The sequence below is a fragment of the Poeciliopsis prolifica genome, unplaced genomic scaffold, assembly GCF_027474105.1.
Source record: "Poeciliopsis prolifica strain line A6 unplaced genomic scaffold, Auburn_PproV2 SCAFFOLD029, whole genome shotgun sequence".
In the NCBI taxonomy this organism is placed as follows: domain Eukaryota; kingdom Metazoa; phylum Chordata; class Actinopteri; order Cyprinodontiformes; family Poeciliidae; genus Poeciliopsis; species Poeciliopsis prolifica.
This window is the reverse complement of record NW_026562404.1, coordinates 2,431,868-2,455,396: the sequence shown is the minus strand read 5'-3', so window position 1 is coordinate 2,455,396 and position 23,529 is coordinate 2,431,868. Positions and strand designations below refer to the sequence as shown.

Sequence of the window (23,529 nt, the reverse complement as noted above, 5' to 3'; positions counted from 1 at the left end):
AATGAATACCTTTAATCCACAAATTCTCCAGTGTGACCAATTACAGCAATCAAAGTGAGGAATAGGATGCAGCTCCCCAAGACGCAAAGCTAAGATCCAGAAGGTGTAGGAGAAAAAGCTTTAGTTTTCTGCAGTCAAATTCAATCCGATTTTATTTTAAAGCTCTTTAAACAAAAAAGAGCTATACAATACAACAATGAGTATAATGGTAAAAAATAAAAAAAGAGAATAGAAATCAAAAATACTAAAATAAAACGAATTTAAGATAAAATGGAATCGACAACCATGAAATCACTTTAAAGGCACCAAAAGTAGTGAATAAATGAATCTTGAAAAATCTTTCTTTTTCGTGTCTGACGTTTATCAAGAGGTCATTCACCAACTCTGTCCTCTCTGAAGTAATCTCAGGATGAGCTGATTAGTAGGTCTCAGAGACCAGAAATATGTATTAGGGTGCAAAAGCTCGAAGATTTATGTTGAGTCAAGTCTTGTAAAAATGAAGAACAAAGTAACTTTAAAACAGATTCTAAAACCGATCGAGAAAAGCAAAACAAAGTTTAAAAATGTTCGAGATTAAAAGCTTCTATTACAAACTGGATATTTATGATAGTTTCTACACTTTATTGATAATGACAAGATCCATTTAGACACCTCACTTCTGAACAAATTGCTATATATAACATACAGCATAGATGGAGAAACATACATATCACAGGGGTGTCGTGTGGCGCAGCGGTTAGAGCAGGCGCCTCATACGGAGAGGCTACATATATGTGGAAGTCCCAAGTTCAACTCCTTTCTTCAGTTCCTTTGCAGCACTTCTCTCAACCTCCTTCTGTCGGATTACTGTCAAAATAAGAGGCACTAGTGCCAGAACAAAAAAAAAATCTAAAAAACCCCAACACATTATACAAAATTATTGCAAAATAAGTAAACTTAAAATAATTCTGCTCAAGTGCACGTTTTATTGTTTCCTTTAGTACCAAACAACATCATGTGTAATAATGCTGAAGTTATCCAAAAGTACTGCTGTACTGTAAAATGGTATAAAGAGTGCAAATGATAAAAACAATAAAAGTAACTAAAAAAAACAAAAACAAACTTAAATATATATATATTCCCCAAAATAAACCCGTTATTGAAATAACTGTCAGCATGCTCATTTAAAATAACAGCAAAAACTTACAAAGGTGATAAATATGCAAATGGCACAAAAAATTGAAATGCTGATGTTCATCGCTTCATCTTTACAACTCCTCCTCTGGTGGCTTCCACGGTTCTGAACACAGACAAAAACACAAGTCATCGATAAAGCTGTGTGAATAATAACCCATGGTAAATTTCTGTGCTGGAGACTGAAACAACGATGCCTAAAGAATATATAAAATATTGTATATACCTACATACACATATGTATAAAACGCTGGGAAAAAAAATTAAGAGACCACTACACTGAACCCCACTGAAAACCTCATGGTTTTTCCACCAAATATTGATTCCTGAACTCTTCCTGAGTTAAAACCTTAGTGTTGTTGTTTCTAAATGTATGAACTTGTGTTCTTTGCATTATTTTATTTTCTGGCTCATAAAATCAATTGTATCTTAACAACAATAATTTTAAAAATAAAAAAGTGACCCCCAGCTTGGCTTCTTAAAAAGAAATATAAGGAATTAAATATAGATTAAATATAAGTCAGTGCTCTGTAAGGCTCTTCAGAGGAACGGATCCAAAAGATCAGGCTCCCTTCAAAGGGATGACTTTAAGTATCTTGAAGTCTTGTTCACAAATTAGGGGAAAATGGAGTGGGAGATCAACAAGCATATCACATCACATAGTGATTTGCGCGCTGTATCGCTGTTTGTTGTGGTGATTTGGCAGTAGATGTCCACTCCAATCCTCATCTATGGATGCAGAAGCTCTCGGAAGGGACCGAAAGAACACAAGGAACTGAAGTGAGTTTCCACCACAGGGTGTCTGGGATCTCCCTTAGAAATAGGGTGAGAAGCTCAGTCATCCGGTAGGGACTCAATGCTCCCCCACATCAAAACAAGCCAGTTGAGGTGGCATCTGGTTGGGAACGCTCCTGGACGCCTCCCCGGTGAGGTGCTCCAGGAGGAAACCCAGAAGAATGGAGGAATTGGCCTGGGAATGTCCTGGGATTCTCCCAGAGGAACTCGCCCAAGCACATGGTGAGAGGGAAGTCTGGGTCTCCCTGCTAAGGTTGCTGCCTCCATGACCCGACCCAGAGATAAGTGGAAGAAAATCGATGGATGATACTTCATTTAAAAGCTAACACTACTGGACATATCATTACTTTAACAGAGTAACTTGTAAGCATAATTTAGTACACAGTGTACACAATAATGATTTGGATGCAGCATCAAATTGTTGCTGAACAAATTTTACACTCATAAAACATGTTTCATTTCTTTACGTTTCAAATCACATGCTTTACAAATGAAATAAATCAGACACTATTGTATCTCAGTTGGAGTTTTAATTAATATTCTATTCAATCATTTAAGCAATACTTGTGCTTTTATTCATATGTGCAAAAAACCTGCAGCCTTACCTGGTAGATGCTCATAAGGCATCTCCTCCTCCATTTTTTTCAGTTCTCCTTCTGACACATTAGCAACGAGAAAGACACCAAAACAGTCGCTCATGATATTGACAGCGGCATTGAGGCGATCTCTGACGAGACATAAAAAGGAAAGAGTTGTTTTAAAACCTTTTATATGTCTGACATCAGGTAAAAAAAAATACAATTTTGCTAAAAACTTACAGCAGCCATTCAATGGAGAGCAAAAGGGAGGCAGGTCTCACTGGAATCCCACTGATGGTCAAAATAAAGAGGGTGGTCATCATTCCTGTAGCGGGGATTCCTGCCTCTCCCAGAGTGGCCACTGCCACTGTCACACTGAAGAGAAAAGGTAGAGGAGATCACAAAGACAAACCACTCTGAAATTGTATAAATACATTGTTCTTATCAGCGTGTTGGGGGGAAACCCTGTAAAATCTGTAAAACCGATGCGGATGAATGGTCACAACTGAAAGTATCCTCAACAACGTGTTCTTTGCAGATAACACGATACTGTATTCAAGCAATAATGGGGTTAAAACCAAGCCCACATTCAATGATAGTCAGTATCTCAAAGATGAGGGCTGCACAGTGGCACAGTTAGCAGCACTGTTGCCTTGCAGCAAGAAGATCATGAGTTTGAATCCCCAAGCTCTTTTCTGCATGGAGTTTGCATCCTCTCCCTGTGCATGTGTGGGTTCTCTCCAGTTACTCTGGCTTCCTCATTTAGTTCGAAAACATTGATTGATCTCTAAATTCTCCCAGAGTGCGTGTTCATGATTGTTTGTCTCTCTGTGTTGCCCTGTGATGGACTGACGACCTGTTCATGGTGTACCCCGCCTCTCGCCCATTGACAGCTAGACATAGGCACTAGCACACCTGGTGACTCCACTTGGGCTAAGCGTGTCAGATTATGGATGGGGTTGAGATGATAGTCCCTGAAATGACAGCTCTAGAGTTGAACACATGGAGCCTTGAAAAAGCCAAATGGACCAAAATTTCAGAGGAAGGTGTCGGACACACGATTGAATATGTGGAGGACGGAATAGTAACTTACGCAATGCTGATGATCTTGCTCCAGTGCAACCTGGAGCCTGAGAGTTGAGCAATGAACAGGGCAGCAGCCATCTCATAAAGGACCGTTCCATCCATATTGGCGTGGATCCCAATGAGCAGCATGAAGCGAGTTATTCTTTTATTGATCCTCAGCCTATCTTCGCAACAACTGAATGTCTCTGATGCCGCATAACTTAAAGAGACACAAGCACAAGTTCTCTGCATTGGACATTTAGAAATTCCCCCAACGTTGCTGCAACTTCGGCATTTGACACACACACAAAATGTGAATTTTAATTAAAATGAAAAATCGCAGTGGAATTGTCCTACGAGCGTGAAACGAGCATCCCCCTGAGCAATGCAGGTGCAATCCCTGGAAAGATCGGGTAGGGGTTCCTTCTCATGCACAAGAAGCAGATGAGTGGCAACACCAAAAAACCATGGATGAGAAGTCTATTAGACAGTATGTCAGTTTTAGTTACACTGAACAAAATGAGTGAGAAACCAGCTGATGGCAGAGAACCTACCCAGTAATAATTACGGTGATGAACTTGCCAAGGCTAACAACAGTCTGCCAGTCGTCTGCAATGGTATGAACATAGCTTGCCATCATGAACATCACTGCAATGGGAAAATAGCTAGAAGGTCACAAAACAAAAAGAGAAAATCCTAATTCGGACCAATCACAATTTTCTTTGAACCTCAAATCCTTTGGTAAATTTAGTCTGCCCAAAACCTGTAATAAACAACAAAAGATGCTGTATTCACTTACATCATTATTATTTTCACCAAACTTTTGGAGACAATGTTGACGGTGTTGATGACCTCCAGAAAAGTTCCGCCCACAGCTCCAATCTTCCTAATGCTCTTCCCAATGAAAACTGACACCACTATCAATCCGAGCATGTTAACTCCTCGCATGTTTTCGCCTACTAACTGCACGTCTATAGTTTCCTATAAGAGAAGAAACTCAGTAAAAGCATACAGCTAGATGCCAACTTAGTGCCTCAATATTGCAGAAAAACTGTTTTTCACCGGAACGGTATTGTTGGTCGTCTGTGAATTTATGTACACCTTCCTAGTCTTGTACTAAAACCAAACAGAGTTAAGTCATGAATATTTGGTAATCTGCTTAATGGAGCCTTCTAATTTCATAAGTGATGAGACACACCTGTTTGTAGCTCAGCAGAATCAGATTGTGTGGAATGAGGTTTCTACACAGCAGAGCGACAAAAACATAACTTTCAGTCCACTTTAAACATGTTTTCATGCAAACGGCAAGAGACAGTCAGTATGTTCTAAATAATTGATGTATAAGAGGCTATTATGAAAAAAATATATATCACAAATAAATAAAAGTGACATTTTTTTGTTAGTAAGAATCAGGTGACACACTTAGAATTTGCTTTCACCTTATTAGATCAGACAGGGCATCAATGGTGTCGTAGGCATCATCAGACTCAGAAATTTCATCTGATTTTTCGGGATTTGCAGTCAGCCCTGGTTTAATCAGCATTGTCAGTGTGATTCCTATGAGACATGATACAGAACAAAAGCTAAAGATGTTCAGTAAGAGTAAAAGGACACTTAGGGCTTAATAAAGTCCATTTTTATCGAGCTACAGTGTCCATCTTTACGTAACAGAATTCCTAAGGGTTTTATAACAGAGAATGGCCACTTGAGAATTACTGTTTCAACAATTTACAACCTCTTCTAGCCAGCAATATCACTGTATTACTTTATTACTGGAGCAAAAGAAACCCAAGTATCTATCTATTCATCTATCTCTCTGTCAGTCTGTCCATCCATCTTTCAAGGACTATTTGAATAATCAATTCATCACAATAATTGAAATAATGGTAATCACTAATTTAGTAATCGATTAATTGCTATTTAGAGTCAATGGGCTCAAATTTATTTGCTGAAAAAACAACATATTCAGAGAATTAATTAAGCCAAAACTGTACAAAAATTGTATACGTTTTGCATTTAATGCAAAAAAAAAAAATAAAAAAATAAAATAAAGGGAACACTCAAACAATACAATATAACTCCAAGTAAATCAAACTTCTGTGAAATCAAACTGTCCACATAGAAAGCAACACTGATTGACAATCAATATCACCTGCTGTTGTGCAAATGGAATAGACAACAGGTGGAAATTATTTTCATATTTTTGACGTCGATGGTCCAACTAGTTCAGCTTCACAAGACAAAATGTCTTTCATCTTTTAAATCAGTGGGGGACACTGATTTAAAAGTGTCCCCCACTTTTAAATCAGTGCTTCTTGAAAGCATTATTCAGTAGTCTTGAATAATGCTTTCAAGACTACTGTAGTTCCATGCAGTCTTGAAAGCATTATTTTCTTGTCCATGACTTGGATGAAAACACAGATGACCTGATTAGTTCTGATTTGAATTTCTGGTGATGAAATAAGATATTTAGGATTTGACCTAGTCTTATATAGAGGATGGGAAGAGGTGGGTTCGTAAAGAACTATTAAATTAGCTTAACTGCACACTAATGCCATGCCACCTCCTTTTATTGTTAGTGATAAGTGAAGTTTTCAAACAGCCTCTGCAAGAACTCTAACACATCGTATTACAAACTTCGCTATTCTGTGAGGGTGATCAAATGTCCTTTTAAAATGGCCCTAATTAGTACTTTTTTGGATTTTCTGAAGTTCATCTTTGGCTGCTTCTTACTCTTTTTCTGATTTAACATAAAAGTATTTTATTTTCTTGACCCATAAATCATCAATGGAAAGATGAATCAGCAATAATCAATAACTTTAACCCTCCGGAGGTCTTAGCACGTTGCTCAGGAGGAGCGCAACAAATGTCACAGTCAAATAGCACGGAATCTTCCAAAACCACACACATAAAAAATTGTAAAAGTGCACATGAGGTCAGTACAACCCCACTGGGTCGCGCACAGACTTAAACACTTGTTGGGTCTAACTGACCTGTCTCTTAAGTCCGCGGGATGGTTAAGAAACAGAACATATTATTTCATCCCCAAAGACCAATTAGCTGAACACAGAGCACACAGAAAATGATCAACTAATGGTTGATCCCCACTCTTATGTCCCATGTCAGGTCTGTGCTGGATTCTTCCACTCCCCCCTTTTTCTTTTCCGAAAGACATCAGGTACATCGACCATAAGGGAACGCATTTTACGTACAGAACAGGTTGTGGTAAGGCAGATTTTGATAGTATAAAAAATTCACCTTAACCTATTCTGTCTGTGATTTGTCTAACATCTTAACCTCCAGTAAACCTCTGTTGCAAGCTCTTGGTCTATTCAGGAACCACCTACTGTTGCAATTGTTTGCACACTATGTTGTATTAATATTTTCTGGGTTAAAAAAAAAGATGTTAAGAGATCTGGTGAGCCACTGAAAGAGCACTTTTTTCTTAATATTGTCAACTTTTATCTCAGCCTTTTTCTATTCTCCATGTTCTTGTTTTCTTAGTTATTCACACCAGAAAAATGTTATAATCAGTGCCAAACTTTTTCAGACTGCATAAATCAGTAAAATAACATCTCTTCATAGGGGAATTTGGTGGGGAAGAGCAGGGTAGTTTAGGTATAGGAAATAATGGAAAAAGCTAATGGCTGGCTGTTTGCAATGTATACTCAACCCACCCAAAAGTTAGGGTTAGGCTCAACAGAGCCCGGTCGTTGGAGTTGAAATCTAGACAGCACTGCATATGCAGTGAAAAAACAAATGTTCCGTTAAGAAATGACAAAATTCATGTTGATAAGCAAGATTTCTCTTACCTATCAGCAAAGATATTATTGTTGTAAAGACAAAGTATGTTAATGCACATCGAGTGATCTTTTTGGAGGGACTGAGAGTGGCACCTGCAATTCCTGTGGAAACAACAAAAACAGGGGTTGAGAAAGATTAACAATAAAATAATTTGCAATAGGTAAACATGTTGTTGTAACATGAAGGTAGCTATGGAGAACATTATTGATGTTAATCCTTCATGTAAATTTAAGGTAATCCTTCGGTTCTTACATTCTAAAAAGTCCATAACAAAAACCTGTCTTAAGTAGTGTAGAGAAGGTTAAATGACTCAAAATAAACACATTACAAATATAGATTAAACACATTCTGCTTTCTCATGTTGAAAGCAGTACAATATGTGAATGAGGCAATTTAGTCTTCATGAATTGGAGATAATATTGACAAAACTAACAGGAGAGATCAAAATGGATATGCAGCAGATTAAAAAGGCATTTTTACATACATATTCCCCCTAAAACTTTGCCAAGCCCGGTGGTTGGAGCACCAGATAGGTCCACCACCGGGTCACTGTGTTTTTTTGTATTAAAAAATGTTATGTTTACAGGTGCACATCTTTTAAGTGCTTATTAAGTCATCAGCCACAGGATCTTAAAACAGCTCCATATAATGGTGACATTTGGCACCCAAGGTACAAATGAACAAAGCAGATGCTTTGTTCATTTAGGGCTCCCATAATTTAAACAAAGACTGATCTAGAATTTCAAAATTTGTTTACCAACGTTGAGAATGTCAACGTTAGTAAATTTGATTTAATGGTTTTAGCATAGACAAATTAAAAATTGTGTAACATTTAAATTTAAGATTTTAACGAGCTGGCAAGTTTACATTGTCAAAGTGTAAAAAACGATCTTCATAGTCAAACTGTTTTATTACCATAGCTACGATCTCATGCTGAGTTTTATATTTGAGTTTGAGCTGAAAAAAGTATATTCATGAATGTATATTTGTTATCTCAGCAGGCTGTTGTCAGTAATTATGACAATAGTTTATTTTAAATGTCTCCAGGTTTCAATCGAAATATTCTGTTGTATTTTTTCGTTATAATAAAATCTCAGGTACTTCTTGACAGTAAAATGCAGTAAATTCTGTTTAACAATAGCAAGGTGCACACAAAATGGAAAGAAAAAATAAATGCTGCAAGAATAATTCAGAAGCCTTTGCTGTATTTTGGAGTCAACTTAGTCAATTATTACACTCTATTTTGGAAACTTAGCCTTTAAAACTTTTGGTGACAACTGATTGCCTTACAGAGCTCTCTTGTAACTTACCGAGTATCACATTTGTCATCAGCAGAGGGACAGTAACAAACTGCATCAGCCGGAAAAGAAATTCTCCGGGAATGCGAAGCCAAGCTCTCTCGTACAATGTTAGAGTTGTAAAGGTCTTCAAAACCAAGCCAATAGCAACACCTTCAAAAGAGCAAAAGGCGTTTTGGTATATACACATACACAGTTGAGGTCAAAATTATTAGCCCCCTGATGAAATTTTCATTCTTTTTTTCAAAAATTTCTCAAGTGCTGTTAAGCAGATCAATGATTTTTCAACTCAGCAGTTCCAAACATCCTACTCTTTCTTTTGGATGCTTACACAGAATTACTTTTCACCAAATTCTTTCACAAAACCAAAATCTAGCAAAGTTATTAGCTCCTCTGATGCCATTAATCAATGACATATCAATTTTGCTGGATAACAACATGCAGTTCTTTTACTGTAGTTTGTAATAAGTCTTTGGCAAATATGTCATGCTACTGGAGATTTGATGGTCTTCTCACAAAGACCCCGGTCTTCAATGTACCCCACAGACTTTCAATGGAATTCAAGTCTGAGCTTTGTACAAGCCTGTAAATAATATTCAAAAGGATAGATAGTAAGGCGCACTGGAAAATGTTAATAGCCAAACAGTATGTTTAATCACTTAAAGCAAGGGCAGCTACATGGATTAGTTTCCATTTACTTCACGTAGTAGATGTTTGATAAATGTCACATTTCAATTATCTTTGCATTCCACTAAATATTTGTAATCAGTCAATGATCAACTGTAGTGTGATCATATATTTTCATAATCTATTCCTGTCATGAAATTTGTCCACCTTAAAAGAGCGAATTTACTCTTCATAAATTGGGTGCAATGTTATTATTCAGTCGAGTCTTAAACAAAGACAATAAAATATTTAAGGAGCCTGGCAGGATTTGCACACGGTTGCTACATGTGCATTTTGTGCAAGTATTTAGCCAACATTTGACTTTCCCTCTTCGCGAATAACACAAATAACTGGTTTTAATGTTTTACTCATCAGCTTCCGCTCAAATGACACAAACTGACTTAAATGAAGGCACCAAATTCATCGTGACGCGATCGCGCTCTGTCCAGTGCGCGAGCCTTGCTTTCTGAACTGAATTTGTGATTTAAATTGCCTTTCCGAAACCATAATCCACTCGGATGGAACGACATTCTTCGAAGTGCAAACACAGCCAGGCACACGGCTGCTAGATTTAAAATAAGTAAATAAACATCACTCCGTTGCCTTGACAACAAAGTATGGAGTTCAGCTTGAGCCAACAAACGGCTCTCCCAACGTTAGTTTCTGTTGAGGCTAGTCGTGCCTAGCTTGAACTCTTCAGCTAAAAAAAAAAAAAAGCCTATAAACGCTTTATTTTTACTTAGAACGTGTCATAAGCATCCAACACACACACAAAAATGAAAAACCAGAGATACATTTTGAAGTTAAGCATGTTGTCATAGCAGAACACTGTTGTCAACAGCGCATAGATTCATATATGTTTTGGCTTTTTTTTTTTTTTCATGTTGCACAGAATAAACACAAACTTACCCACAACAACAGCCGATAGAGTCACAAATGTCAACGCATTCCGTGTGTTAAAACAACTCCGAATACACCTCCTGCACCAGTCTCTGGTAGACATTTCTTCAGCGGTCCAACAGATTTCATTGACATTAGCAAGTTAGCATCCACCGCTAGCCTACGACTGGTTTGCCCTCGCAGATTACAAAAAGCAAATCAGTCAAATACCACTAAAGACGACACTTGAGAAGCAGAAACGAGGCAAATACGAACTTACTGCGGTGAATGAAGTTCAGTGGAGCACGATGACTAAGCAGTTGACTAACAGCTTTTAGTTATTCCTTATTCAGTTTAAAAAAAAGAGCCTCGATAATTCTAAATGATGCACCTTTTTTAAACCCAAACACTTAACAGAAAAGTGTTTGGGTTTTAGACTTTTGCGCCAGCAGATCAACAGCGCAAAAGTCTGGAGTCTGCTCATGCTTCCAGTTGAGGCCAACTTCATGGGAGTTGGCTTGAGACTGTTGGCTTTCTGTCTCAAGTTAAAACCTTGTACTTATTCAATTCTTTCGAGATTTTTGTTGATCTAATTTGACATCTATTCTAATCTGATAACTACTTTCCCAAAATTGTTTTGGTCTCCTCGTTTGTGAACTAATTTATTTGATTGCACTTAGTTAGATTTTTTTTCCAACTTGTCTGTGTTTTTGTTTGTTTTTGTTTTATTTTGTGGTTCATATCCTCAAAAAAGTTATATATATTTATCAACACATTACTATTTGTTTATTATGTAATTATAGGCACGCTTATGTTTCTGTGTGTGCTCCGGTGGCCAAGCGATGATATTTCATTGCCAATTTTACTTATGTTTCTTTGAGCAATGACAATAAAGTAAGTCTAAGTCTAAATGTCTTGAAAATTTTGAATGAAGTATCATAATAATAATTTAAGTAAAAATTAATACAGAACTGTTTGTCAGTGAAACATATGTGATTATATGCACTTATACGATTACAAGAGTATATACACTTAATACTTAGTCGATGTTGCTTTTTGCATGAATTACTGCATCGGAGCAGCATGGCATAGGGGACCGATTGGCCTTTGGTTTTGTTGAGTTGCTAAGGAAGATCAGATTGCTTTGTCCTTCAGTTCATCTGCATTGTTGGGTCTGGTGTGTTGCAGTTAGATCGGAAACTGCATCTATATTGATAGATGCAGTTTCTATTAAAATAGAAAAGCAGATAAATGATAGAGCATTTATCTGCTTAAATGCTCTGTCATTTAAACAGATACAAATACATTAGGTGGTACAGGTAGGTGCTGGAAAGTGTAAGTCTTGACAGCGGAGGGAATCTGTGGAGCTCTTAATTTATTCTAGTAGATTCCTGCCTTGAGTTTGGTCTTGATAAAAACACAGTAAACCATCACCAGCAAACAACATGGCTCCTCAGATTATCGTAGACTGTGGAAAGTTCACCCTTGACCTGAAGCAAGTTTAATCCATTGGTCCTCTTTATTTTTTCTGCAGACCTTTGTACCTTCATTCATACAAAATGAAACGCCACACTTTTAACACAAGTAATATGCTTCTGGTCAGGAGTTGCTTAACAGGGCAGTAATATGTATTTTCCAAGCATATTGCGCTATAAAATTGCGCAAAAAAAAAAAAAAGGTAACAAACACTACCTGGAGTTTTGCCTTGAATCAAGGCAAAACTGAATCATGTTTGAGAAATGCTTTCATCTGCCATGGCAACCATTCGGCTGTGAAAAATGCCTGGGAGGACCTAGCTCCGCCTTGGAAACTCAGCTCCTCCTCTAGGAAAAAAGTTCCCACTGTTAACAGAAGAGAGACGAGGCCATGACTTCCTGAAGGCCGAGTTTCAGAAAGAGCAGGCGTTTTTAAAGTGATAGAGGCCCCTTTTCAAGGCTTTGATTTATAAAGTCAAATTTCTTTAAGTCATATTTGATGTAGCATTTTTTAGCAACTGAAGTTAACATAGTTACTTGATAAAATGGCACTTTGTGTTTGGAAAACACATAATAATATTGCCCCTTTAATGCCTTAGAATTGGACTGTCTTTTTAAAGAAGCTCTTGTTCTTCCGACACTCCGCCTTCAGCTTGTCATCAGAAACAATGTTAATTTAGGTTGAGCGCCCCAACAAATATTGGATTTTAATTTTCTTCACAATCCTCCAAAGTGGTGGTTCTCCCTGACGGCTTTATTCTTTTTTCCACTACAGTTTGTTAGTTTCCCATTCACATGATTGGATTTAGCAGTCTGGAAAAAACAGTTTCTTTACCAATCACTTTTTGTGGCTAACCCTTCTTGAGGAAGTCACTGAGAGCCTGGTAAATCAGTCTGTCTTTCCCATGATTGTCTAAGCCATTAAATAGTCATAACATGAAAATTCAATATTAATATCCATCCGTCCGTCCATTATCTAACACGCTCATTCTTGTGCCCATCTCCAGTGGTTAACGGGCGAGAGGCGGGGTACACACTGGGCAGGTCGCCTGTCCATCACAAAGCTCTGTTTTAAAACACATTTTATATTGGTCCTTTGTGAAATTCTGGCTTTCAGGGAAACTGGATTTTGGGCTTTATTCGCTGTAAGGTATCAAAGTTAAAAGAAATTCCCTAGAATTATCACTCTGAGGGAATATGTACTTCACTTTCAGATTTAAATGAATTAAATGACCTCCGGTTACAGTTTTATGTAAGTTGTTAAAACGCACCTGTAATCCTTCCTAAACCCGTTCATGTTTCAGGGTTCAGTCTCGGAAAGCTAAGAATGACTACTGATGAAAAATTCTGCCTTTTCAACTGATGATTTCACTCCTTGTACAATGATTGGACTAAAAATGATAGTAATAATATCAGTCAAAAACCAAAACATTTTGATGTCTACATTTTGTTTTGATGTTCACTTTTGTCTCACTCATATTCTAAGTATGATCGTGCTATAAGTATATTTGAAATACAAGTAAGTTAAAAGGAAAAATTCTTTGTATATTGGTATCTCCACAAGTTAGTTGAAAAAAAAATTGCCACAATGCATACCCAGGCTATACTTCTGTCTAATATAAAAAAAAACTGGCCAGTTTGTTGAATCCTAACCTTTACTTTAACTTTATTGCAAGACAGCTCCTCGAGCTATGAGAAAGTTTAGAATCCACTTCAGAAGGACCAAATATCCTCATTTACGGTGATGTGAAAACATAAAAACTGGGACAGGATTACCAACTGAGGTCCAAGATTTGTTCTGGCTGGAGCAGAGAAGTTGTCCAGGGTGCAGAGGGAGCCGCCATTGTCCTCTAACTGCTCCTGCTGCTGCTAAGGGCTAACAACTCCTGCATTGATCCAAGGAGACACTCAGGCCTCTAACCTGCTGAGTGCTCAGTTCCAGTGAACAATGGAGTTCAGAGCGTGTCAATACACCATCCTATTGAGTGCTCTCCGTTTAGCAGCAAGATTGATGAGGTTAAGGCTCCCAGCTGGGGAGTCAAATGGTGTCAAAACCAAGGTGTTGCTTTGGATAAACAGGCCCTCTCTCTACCACCACCACCACGCTGAGAACAGCTGGCACGAGGAATCAAATTTAAATTCACACTGGGTTAACGACAAGGTATGCAAACTGTGGTGGGTGTTGTTTGGACTCTTCAAAATGCAGATGAGAATATGAGGCTGGGATAGATGATGCTTTGCACACAGGAATGCACTGCAAATCCCCCAAGACACTAAATGATGTACAAGTGGATTTATTACAGTAGGTCCCTATAAATCTAAGGTTGGCCTGAACTCCAGGGAGAGGTTAATGGATTACAAAGGGATGTGGTATCGAACCTTAGAGAAGTTTATACACCTCATCAATATGTGAAATGCTATTGATCATCCAGACTTTGATAAATGAAATTTATAAACTTGACAAAGCATGGCAATACCTTTAATGAGAAAAAGGAAAGTTTCCTTTTGACCTGGGCACCGAAAATTTACTTATAGTAAAAGTTACAAAGTCACGAGTCCAAATAGAGATTTTCTTCCCATACATGATGCTGGTCTTGATCCATAAACAAATGTTCATGTGCATGCTGTGGTTCCATTACCTAATTATAAAGAAAACATTGATGTTGGTGCAGCGCTCGTTATACAAAGTTTCTTCAAAGTGTCACTGTAAACACTGATGTCTGTGCTCAGGAAGGATCTCCTTAAGCGGCCAGTGTTACAACGGTGTAAGGAAGAATCTTACTGACAACATTTTGATTTTCATTTTATGGAGCTTATTTGTACAATCATCTCAAATGGTGTTTGACATCTTTTTGTTTCATCTAAAATCTAAAGTTGTTTTGTTAATCTAATTTGACTGATTTGGACCACATATGATTTGGTATAACTTTAAATATATGAAATCATAACTGCAAATTCAATTTAAATGTTGAACCTTAAATGGGGAAAAAAAAGCTTTACTGAGCTTCCCAGCAGAAAAATAACAAAAATAAAAACATTTACATTTAAACATCAACATTTTTGAACGTAGTATTTGCATGACAGGAAGCAGGAGGCATGTACTGTTGATCAGCCTACAGGAATAAACAAAGGTTCAAACATTCGATCTCACGGCACTTCACTTAGTCACTTCTGCCAAGAAAGCTGAGATAATGGTGGAAGTCCCTGCTTGTCATGGTTTCAGACCACTCAGCAGAGGATGATTCAAGGTTTTACAGTCAACACACACATCCAGCAACTCATGCTGGTGTTCTCATCTGTAGCTGAAGTTGCATTTTTTTTCTTTCTCTTTTTTTGCAAAAGACATACAATACAGCATCCTGCAAATGTATAAACAGCCCTAGAACTTTTCCACACTTTGATGTTGCAAAAATAGTGCAACAGTTGCACATTTTTTTTTCCCAAATCAAAAGCTGAAAGGCATGACATATATTATATAATTAGTGACTCTTACTAATAACCCAAATTAAAATTCAGTCCCCCTTGCAAAGGTGAGTGGAGTCTGTCAAAAAGGACCATTTTTTTTTGATGCAGGTGAAACCATAATAGAACTTTTAGCCTACAAGCAGAACAATGTGTGAAGGAAAACCATTGTTGGAAATCACCTTGAAAAAAAAAAAAAAACCCTCCTCACCATAAAGCATGGTGGTGGAAGGATCATATTGTGGGGATGTTTTTCTGCAGCAGGTATATCAGAGCTGAAGATGAATACTGGAAGAAAATGACTGTGGCTCTATCACCTACATCCAAAAATTTCAAAAAACGTTTGTGGTTGAAATGTGACAAAAAACAGTTTCAAGGTGTGACTACTTACACAAAAAGCCTTTGTATAAATATGACAACTATGACATTATCAAAACCATATGACATATTTTAAAAGAATGTCAATTCATTTCAAGTACTCAGCATTTTCAGTTTAAACCTAGTAGCACAATTTCTAGGCCTGCTCTAGTAAAAGGAATGACATTCACTGTACATTGTTTCGGTATTAAAATAACTAAGTCACTCTTCTTGTGGTGAACCAGATTTATTACAGTTGTTGACGACTTTTATACAATGTTCAGGACTTCTCCTCAAAACATAAAATGCATAAACAGAACACAGTAAACCTATTTGATGCTTAATGAACCCAACAAAGTATAATCTGTGCCATTTTCTTTACATGTAGGAAAGCCGTGTGATGGAAACAAAAAGGCTGGCATCCCTTCTTCTCAGTCATGGACTCTTCTTGTTAGCTTGAGACACAGTGAGTAATTCAATAAGTCAAGTGTTCATTTATTACTTTCCTTTTCAATCACGGGGCATTTTTTTAACTTCCCCATCCACCTCCACACCGAGAGAGAGATAAGAAAGAGAGAGAGAGAGAGAGAGAGAAAAAAAAGAAAGTAATACCAGTTCTGCAACTTCCATCTGTGGCAGCGCTTTTGTCTTACTGCAGCTTAATTACAAAATATTGTTGCCGTTTTCTGTAAAGATTACTCACTGTGGGAGGCCCTACCTAATTTGGACCGGAGGGTTTGTCACAGAAAATGATACGATGCAACTGGGCTTCCAGTATTAGATTTCCGCTTTTAGCCTCCTTGACATTTCAAGCTGCATGAACTAATACATCTGTTATTTGTTGATCATTTGATTATTAACATACTTCACAAACCAAATCAGCTGCCCTGCTGGAGACGCTGATATAGCTCTGCAGACTGTCTGGTTTTTTTTCCTCGTGCACAAACAAACGCTCTCGCGCAAAGATGCAAGATTCTGCCCTCGGTGAAAAAGGAAAGTTAGAGAAGGAAGGAAGGAGAGAGAGAGAGAGAGAAAGCGAGGAGAAAAACATTTATCTTCCCTCTCCCCTCCCCTCCTTCTCCGAACATATGAGCACTCTGACACCGGCATGGAACAAAGCCCGTCATCACATTCTAATCTCAAATTTCAGGGCTTTTATTTCACCCAAATGCCACCCTGCTGGCCTTGTGAATTATTGACAGACTGACACCAATGCAAAAGGACACATAAAAGAGGCTAAAAGCATCGGCCCTGGAAGAGCTTGTCCTCTCCTGTTGCCATCAGCAAGGAGAGCGACTCGAAAAATGCTTCGCAGGAAACTCACCGTAACTTTGAGACCGATGCAACATCTGCTTTTTGACTAGCAGCTTTTGTCTGAATCTGTACGCTCATAGTGACGCTGAGGCAGAGCTGCTAATTAGCTGATCAAATCATTTAAATTAAAAGTAAGAAGTCACATAAGCTTAGTATTAAACAGGCGCTTTAAGGGTTGTTGTGATTTTACTATCACTTGTATTATTTCTCTTCTCAGAGAGACGTCACTAAACGAGGCTCAGCGTGATCAAAAGTAAACTGTGGGAAGCCTTTCAGTCACCAGCCACACTAATATCTGTCAGCTGTGGATTCTCTCAACACCCACACCTACTACCTACTCTGATCAACATTGAAATGTAACAAAGGGGAAGTGGAAACGGAAGGGGAAGGTGGATAGAAATCACATGGTGTCGGCGGGTAGGTTCGTAGAGAAACAAGCCGAGATGACAAGTGAGCGTTTATTTTTTATTTTTTTGTGCTTTCTGCTCTTAGGCTAATCAACCTCGCTCTCGTTGCTGGCCCCCTCGGGCCGCCTCAGTTTGTCCACCTGTTCGTTAATCTGTCCGTCTCCGCCTCTTCGATCCTCCGTCTGCATGCTCAGGGCTTCCTCCTCCTCCTCTTCTACGTGGCTGACATCATCCTCTTCGTCTTCGTCCTTCTTCTCCTCCTCACCCTGCACCTCCATGCGCACCTGGTCTAGCGGTGGAGTCGTGTGGACGTCGCCGTTCATACTGTGGGCTCCATCTGGGCCCCCCAACGCTTCCTGGGGGCTCTGGTGTCCATCTTTGACTGGGGAGGAGTTGGCGGACTCGTTGCTGACGGGGGAGATGTCGCTGCTGCTGTTGGTGTGGTTAACGGACGGCGAGCCGACCGCTGACGGTGACTTCAGGGGAATCTGCCACGAGGGGATCTTTGGAATGGCAGGAGTGGAAGGAAACTGTCTCCTGTGGGGTTAAAAACAGGAACAGAATTAGCCTTAAAGACACCTTCATAAAAATAAAAAAACCTCGGTTTTTATATTAGATTAGCAACCAAAAGTGGGCAACGGCAACCACAAAACCCTTAGACCTTCTAAACACAATTACTAGCCCTTAAATTTTGTCACATTTTCCAGGTTCCAACCATAAATTTCAATGCCTCTTATTGGGATTTTATCTGACAAATCAACTCTCTTAAGTGGATGGGAAAACATAAAGATTTCAAAAATATTCACACAGAGGCATGCGTTTGTATTCTTCGCTCTCCTTCACTCTGATGTCTCAAAATAAAAGCTTGTAGCAGCATTTAGAGCAGTCACTGAAGAAGCAGAGAAAGGGTCCATGGAAGGTGGGAAAATCTGCTGACAGGAGAGGCGTTAGTCATGCACTCCACAAATCTGGCCATCACAAGAGTGGCAAGAAGAAAATCAAGTGTCTGACATAGTAAACAAGTCAGACTATCACTTTCTATAAAGTGATAGAAAGGTTCATTTCAGCAGTTTTTCTGTGTATTGTAATGCAAACTACATAGACGTCCCACAACAGATGGAAATTTGCAGAATATGGATTAATATACAAGGGGACGCATACTTTTGCAAGGATCTTTACATCTTAACACGCAAATCTTAAGTACTTTTCATAATTATGACAGAGTATTTTCCTGCTGTAATAGCCAGATGTTCGCCACACCTGGTAAAGTTCATTTGACTCTAATTACACAGAATGTAGTATTTAAGATCAAAAAAGACGCTGCAGTTTGGAGTCTATTTGGATCGGCAGGACAGAAAGGTAACAAGTTTTAGAGACAGATGGCGAGTCTTTATTTTATGATTCAAGTCTTTGCAAAGAAAATTACAGCAAGAGTTGGGATGAAGTCAGGAAAGCAAATGACAAAAGGATTATTACTGATTAAAATTTAGGAGAGGAGGGGAGCAAAACATGCTCAACCAGACAGTTCTGAAGCAATTTATGTCCTTGCTGTTTTTTTCTGATGTACACTCTAACTTCAAGGCCTCATTACAGATGGGGATACATAACCATGCATGCTAATCGACCCAACTGAGTTGGACTATGTCTGATTAAAAGCAAAAATGCAGGAAGGCTAAAGAGAGTGCAGAACTTCTTTTTCATCACAATGGTCTTACCATTATAAGTTATAAGTGTGTGTTTGTTTTACTAAAAGAAACTAAACTTAACTATTAATTGTTCTAGGTTGACGTTGGTAATTGTCTTTCCTGTATTAAGACACTTTAACACTTTCAACTGAATGCTACAGTATGCGTAAAGTAAAAAAACAAAACCATGTAATCAACTGAGAGTCGTTGCATTCCTAAGGTTTATGTATTTGTGGAAAACGTTCAGAGCCTTATCAGAAATGCATCACCGCAGAGTGGCATTTGCCTGACGGCGCTTCTTTTCTTGGAATTTTCTTCTGAAATGTAAACTCAGCCCTGCAGCAAAAACACACATATGTTGAGTTTAAAACCTTTTCCAGACACGCACCACTTTTTGCTGATTTGGAGTTAAGTATGTACAATGAATGGCAAGGTTGGCCTGAATTTGATCACTTACATTTATTTTTAACAATCAACACACATGTGACTTACTAGAACAAATTTATGGTGAGCTCCCTTGTGTTATCTATTTTGAGGAGTAGATAATAGAAATGTGAGAAGTCAAGAAAAAAGATTTATTTGGACAGAGAAAGGTAAAAAAAAAAAAAGGACAAAATATCCAGTGAGTGGCAGCTGAGTGGATAAAAATGCCTTGTTGCTGTCGGAGCAAAGGAAAAATGGCAGACTGTTTGTGGAGATAACAGAAGGAAGCTCAAATATTTTTCACCACCAACGTATGAGCCTTACCATCTTACCAGCCTTACCCAGGCTGATAAATAAGAACATACCAGCTAAGAGTATCAGTCAAAAATGTGTTGGATTAGATCGACCTGCAATAAAATCTACGATAAGCACAGTGATAGAAGCACTCCGCTCAAAAATTTCTATCCAGTAGCCCACTAGTGTCCCACACACAGACCCACTGGTTTATAGTAAACATGTCAGATGTTCTCATAACTATTATTGTTGACCATAGTTCTCTATTTGAGTACCATCACTTGATCAAGCCTTTTAAAACCTTCCACATTACAAAATAAGACGAAAAAAAGTACACATGATTCATGTTGGTCTTGAATTGGGTCAATATCGGCATCGGCCAATACTTATAACTGCATTATTGGTGTTGTATTGGTAGTAAAAATGTATTGGGAGACTCCAAACTTCAACTGCTGAAATTAAGTCACCTTGTCAGCAGAAGCTTGAAGCTAATGCTCAGAGTTTTGCCAACTGCTTGTTAAAATACGGAACCACAATCTATAGTTCTCCTTTACGTTTTAAATTCTTAGAAAAATGGAGTGATGTTTTTAAACAGAAATCACAAACTACAATGTTACAGCTGATCAAGCGCATGGTCATTGGCACACAGTTCAAATGGACTGCATTACAGAAATCTAAAGGCCACAAGCAATGTGTCCTTACCCCTCCAACACAAAAATACACACACACACCTGAAGGTGTTTCATGTGACAGTGGTCTGGATAACTTTGTTACCTGCTGAGCAGTAAGCCCTTCAAAGAGGCAATCTCAGCCTTTAGCTCTCCAACTGTTTGGTTGTCCAGGATGCGGTTGGTTGAGGATGATGTCTGTAGGAGAAGCCACAGAGAGAGACACACAACTATTAGAAACGCACACACACGTACTGGTCAGGTCACATGTACGGTCACGGCACAAAGTCCCTACACTATAAGCCCCTTTAACAGTTCAACCACATGAAATATTTAAACCTCGTTTAGTGAAAGGACGGGGTAAGTAAACAAATATGGCAAATGCAAATGCTAAAAGCCACATGTTTTCCTGTAGTCAAGCCATGAGTCACCATAACAGCTTAGCAACAGCCTGTTGGTGTACAGTAGGTGACAGCCAGGAGGGCAAACATATCCACCTCACCCACCTTACTGAAGTCAGGAAGTCCTGTGAGAGCGAATCGGCTGTTTTTACATAATTTTCCATATTGCACAGAAAAGATTAGGTCAGTGTGCAGTGTTTTGGATAATGACAATCGGGGGAACAATGGGCACATTCATGAAGACAGGCCAAAGCACAGCAGTGTGTTTTATTCTTTTTCTCTTTTATCAAAGGGTTGAGTTGTCACGCACAGACAAATACATTGGTGTAGCTTGAACTGCTACAGGGTATTATGAAAAGGTATTTGAATGGCAAATTACTGTTGAAAATCTGATGCTGAATTTTTGTTTTTTTTTTTGCGAAGACTAGTAGCTTATTACAAAAAGAAGCAACAAAATGAACATTTTTACAAAAGCTTGAGGAGAAAAGTAAGTGATTTAAAAAAAAAACAAATTTACAACGAGCAACTCTGAAACATGCCAGATTACTGACTGATAATTGTGGCAGTGATAAAAAAAGGTGAGGCCTGTTTTTGAGGAGTTTAATCCAGTCTGTTATGAAACTGCTTGATTTGAAAATGTTGCAGAGTTTCTTAGAATATCACAAGTATTCATTCACTCTAGGGGTTTAGAGTTCAATGAATAGTCAAAGTCAGTGTTTCTAATGTTGACTTAAGACTTAACTTTGAAGAACACGGAAGGCAAAAATTGGATGCTCTTAAGTGCATCACCCGGACACTTTGTGGTTTATGTGTGCTGTGTCCATCTCCCTCTGCAGTAAAAGAAAAATGTCTTGAAAAGGAGTCATCATATGCGAGCTACAATGACCTTAAATTATATATTTTGAAACACGACAAAGCAAGTGACATAAACATTCTCCCCACACCTGGAAAAGGCAAAGTTAATTAGAAAGTTCAATAAAACATCAACTCTGGAGGTGTTGCAACCACTGAGAGCTCTTGAGAATCAGGGGTTTTGCTCTGTGGAGCACTTTGGATATAGCATATTTCATTGAAACAGCAATCCCTACACATAACAACAACACACAAGCAAATTGAAGGCTAAATGTAGATAGGAGAGCTCTAACATGATGCATGGACAGCTACTGCCACAAAATCTTATGTGACCATAACTGTGGATTTCCTAATGTGCGGTATACGGCTCGTCGATTGTGCCAATTGAGAACAGTGGTCAAAATGCATTAGTCATAGATTTATAATCATAATCTCGCAAAAGTATTATGCATATAAAGTTTTGCTGGTAATGCTAACTATGCTAATTATGCTAATCGCTGAAATAAGATAAGGATTTTAAAATGTTCTTTCTGCATTTTATTTGCTTTGAAATAATAGCAAAATATGCATTACTGCAAAGCTGTAATGCATATTACAGCTGTAATGCATACTGACTGCTCTTTGTCTCACACAGTGTGACGTCACCCATGGTTCGAATATAAATAATTACTGATCAACTATTCATCAGTAATTATCAATAATTACTGCATATAAAAGTCCGGTATCATTTTTAGACACATTTTAGCCACAACCTGGGGGATTTTACTGTATTTGTAGATTTTCTGAGATGCATGGAAGCGTCTGTGTCTTTGCTCTCATTTCAAATATCATTATTTTTCTTTTAACGGTGAACATTTTATTTAATGTTTATTGTATTTATAAATGAACACATTTGTGTCTTTTGTTGAAAACCCCCCAAAACAGTCAAAGTTTCAAAATCTGATTGATGCATCTCTATGTTGTACATATTTTCCAAAAGCGTTCTCAGCGGTCAAACAATTATTCCAATACAACTATTCAAAAACAGACGCTCATTCATTTAACGGATTGCAGTGAGATGGTTTTATCAGGCAAAACATTTGGGAAACCATTAAATGCATAACTGTTTTTCGTTGGCACTCTCAAAAAAAAGGACAAACACATACAGGAACCAGTCGACCGGCCGACTAGACCAGAAGGGATTAGAAGGAGTAGACGAGGGAAAAAGTGGGATAAAAGAAAAGTAAAAGCTGTAATTAAGACTCTCCTGACTCACCAGAGGAAGCTTGTTAGGAAGCGTGGACCCCCTATCGAGGGGAGAGGGATAACTTGGACTCTTTCGCTTGTAATTAAATCTAAGAGAAATTAATTGAATCACATCTGAAAGGGATCAGACTCATTTACGGCGGATGGAGGAAGGCAGAGGAGGAGAAGTGAAGACGAACGATAGGAGTTTTTCTCTTTTTGGGGGGGGGGGCTCTTATCAGCTCCCAAACCTCTCTGATAAGGAGCTGTGTTTCTAGAGGTGGTGCATTGGAGGCCTGCTAAAGACACTCTTATTACAGCCGTCACCTCATTAGAACCATCTTAATCCCTCGCCTCCCCACGGCACCCGTATAATAAGGCTCAATTCTGCTTCTCCCTCATTTCTTTTCTTTAAAAAAAAAAAATTAATAGCTTTAAAAGGGAGAGGAAAAGAAAAGTGGCCAAGGTACAGAATCACTTTAGGGTTTCTAAAAAGAAATAAAATATGACTATTCCTATATGTTTATGCCACCCAGCATAGGAAAAGAAGGCTTTCAAGTAGACATATTAACCACCATCTACATTTATAATGTGGATTATCTACAGAGCAGCACCATATAATATCTCACATCAAGGCTTGTCACACAACACTAACTCTGACATATGTCTTATTAAGTCTGAAGAAACCTAATTAAATGTTGGGCCAAGA

General features: G+C 38.3%; 2 protein-coding genes across 7 annotated transcripts in view; both read right to left on the bottom strand.

Moving 5' to 3' along the window:
- Window positions 1–598: 598 nt before the first annotated feature.
- Window positions 599–10,676, bottom strand: LOC129372236 (excitatory amino acid transporter 3-like). 4 transcript variants are annotated; one of them, XR_008607231.1, is made up of 15 exons: window positions 10,539–10,675; window positions 10,289–10,455; window positions 8,726–8,866; window positions 7,424–7,516; window positions 5,051–5,168; window positions 4,810–4,852; window positions 4,674–4,727; window positions 4,411–4,592; window positions 4,166–4,276; window positions 3,969–4,091; window positions 3,640–3,831; window positions 2,787–2,921; window positions 2,574–2,695; window positions 1,187–1,279; window positions 599–864 (listed from the first exon to the last, which is right to left on the bottom strand). XR_008607231.1 is itself a non-coding variant. In XM_055049362.1 (14 exons), exons 2-14 carry the CDS (start codon window positions 10,380–10,382, stop codon window positions 1,248–1,250), a joined length of 1,440 nt encoding a protein of 479 aa, XP_054905337.1. In that variant the 5' UTR covers window positions 10,383–10,445; window positions 10,539–10,676; the 3' UTR covers window positions 943–1,247. The 4 variants fall into 4 exon arrangements, 2 of the variants coding, with proteins under 2 accessions (XP_054905337.1, XP_054905336.1); XR_008607232.1 differs by having other exon boundaries at window positions 599–846; XM_055049362.1 differs by lacking the exon at window positions 599–864 and having other exon boundaries at window positions 943–1,279; window positions 10,289–10,445; window positions 10,539–10,676.
- Window positions 10,677–14,190: 3,514 nt separating this feature from the next.
- The window catches only part of pex14 (peroxisomal biogenesis factor 14), a 61,769-nt gene continuing 52,430 nt past the window's right edge, over window positions 14,191–23,529 (bottom strand). For all 3 annotated transcript variants that reach the window (XM_055049651.1, XM_055049653.1, XM_055049652.1), the window contains 2 exons: window positions 20,450–20,541; window positions 14,191–17,810 (listed from right to left, as the gene is read on the bottom strand). In XM_055049651.1, the coding sequence (XP_054905626.1) occupies window positions 17,360–17,810; window positions 20,450–20,541 (543 nt within the window). In that variant the 3' untranslated portion in view covers window positions 14,191–17,359. The remainder of the gene's footprint in view (window positions 17,811–20,449; window positions 20,542–23,529) is intronic.

Coding starts and splice junctions, on each gene's coding strand:
- LOC129372236 (XM_055049362.1), bottom strand. CDS start 10,382: ATGTCTACCAGAGACTGGTGCAGGAGGTGTATTCGGAGTTGTTTTAAC. Junction 4,728..4,809: donor TTCTGCTGAGCTACAAACAG/GTGTGTCTCATC, acceptor GTTTGGTTTTAG/TACAAGACTAGGAAGGTGTA. Junction 2,696..2,786: donor CTCTCCATTGAATGGCTGCT/GTAAGTTTTTAG, acceptor ATGTCTCGTCAG/AGATCGCCTCAATGCCGCTG.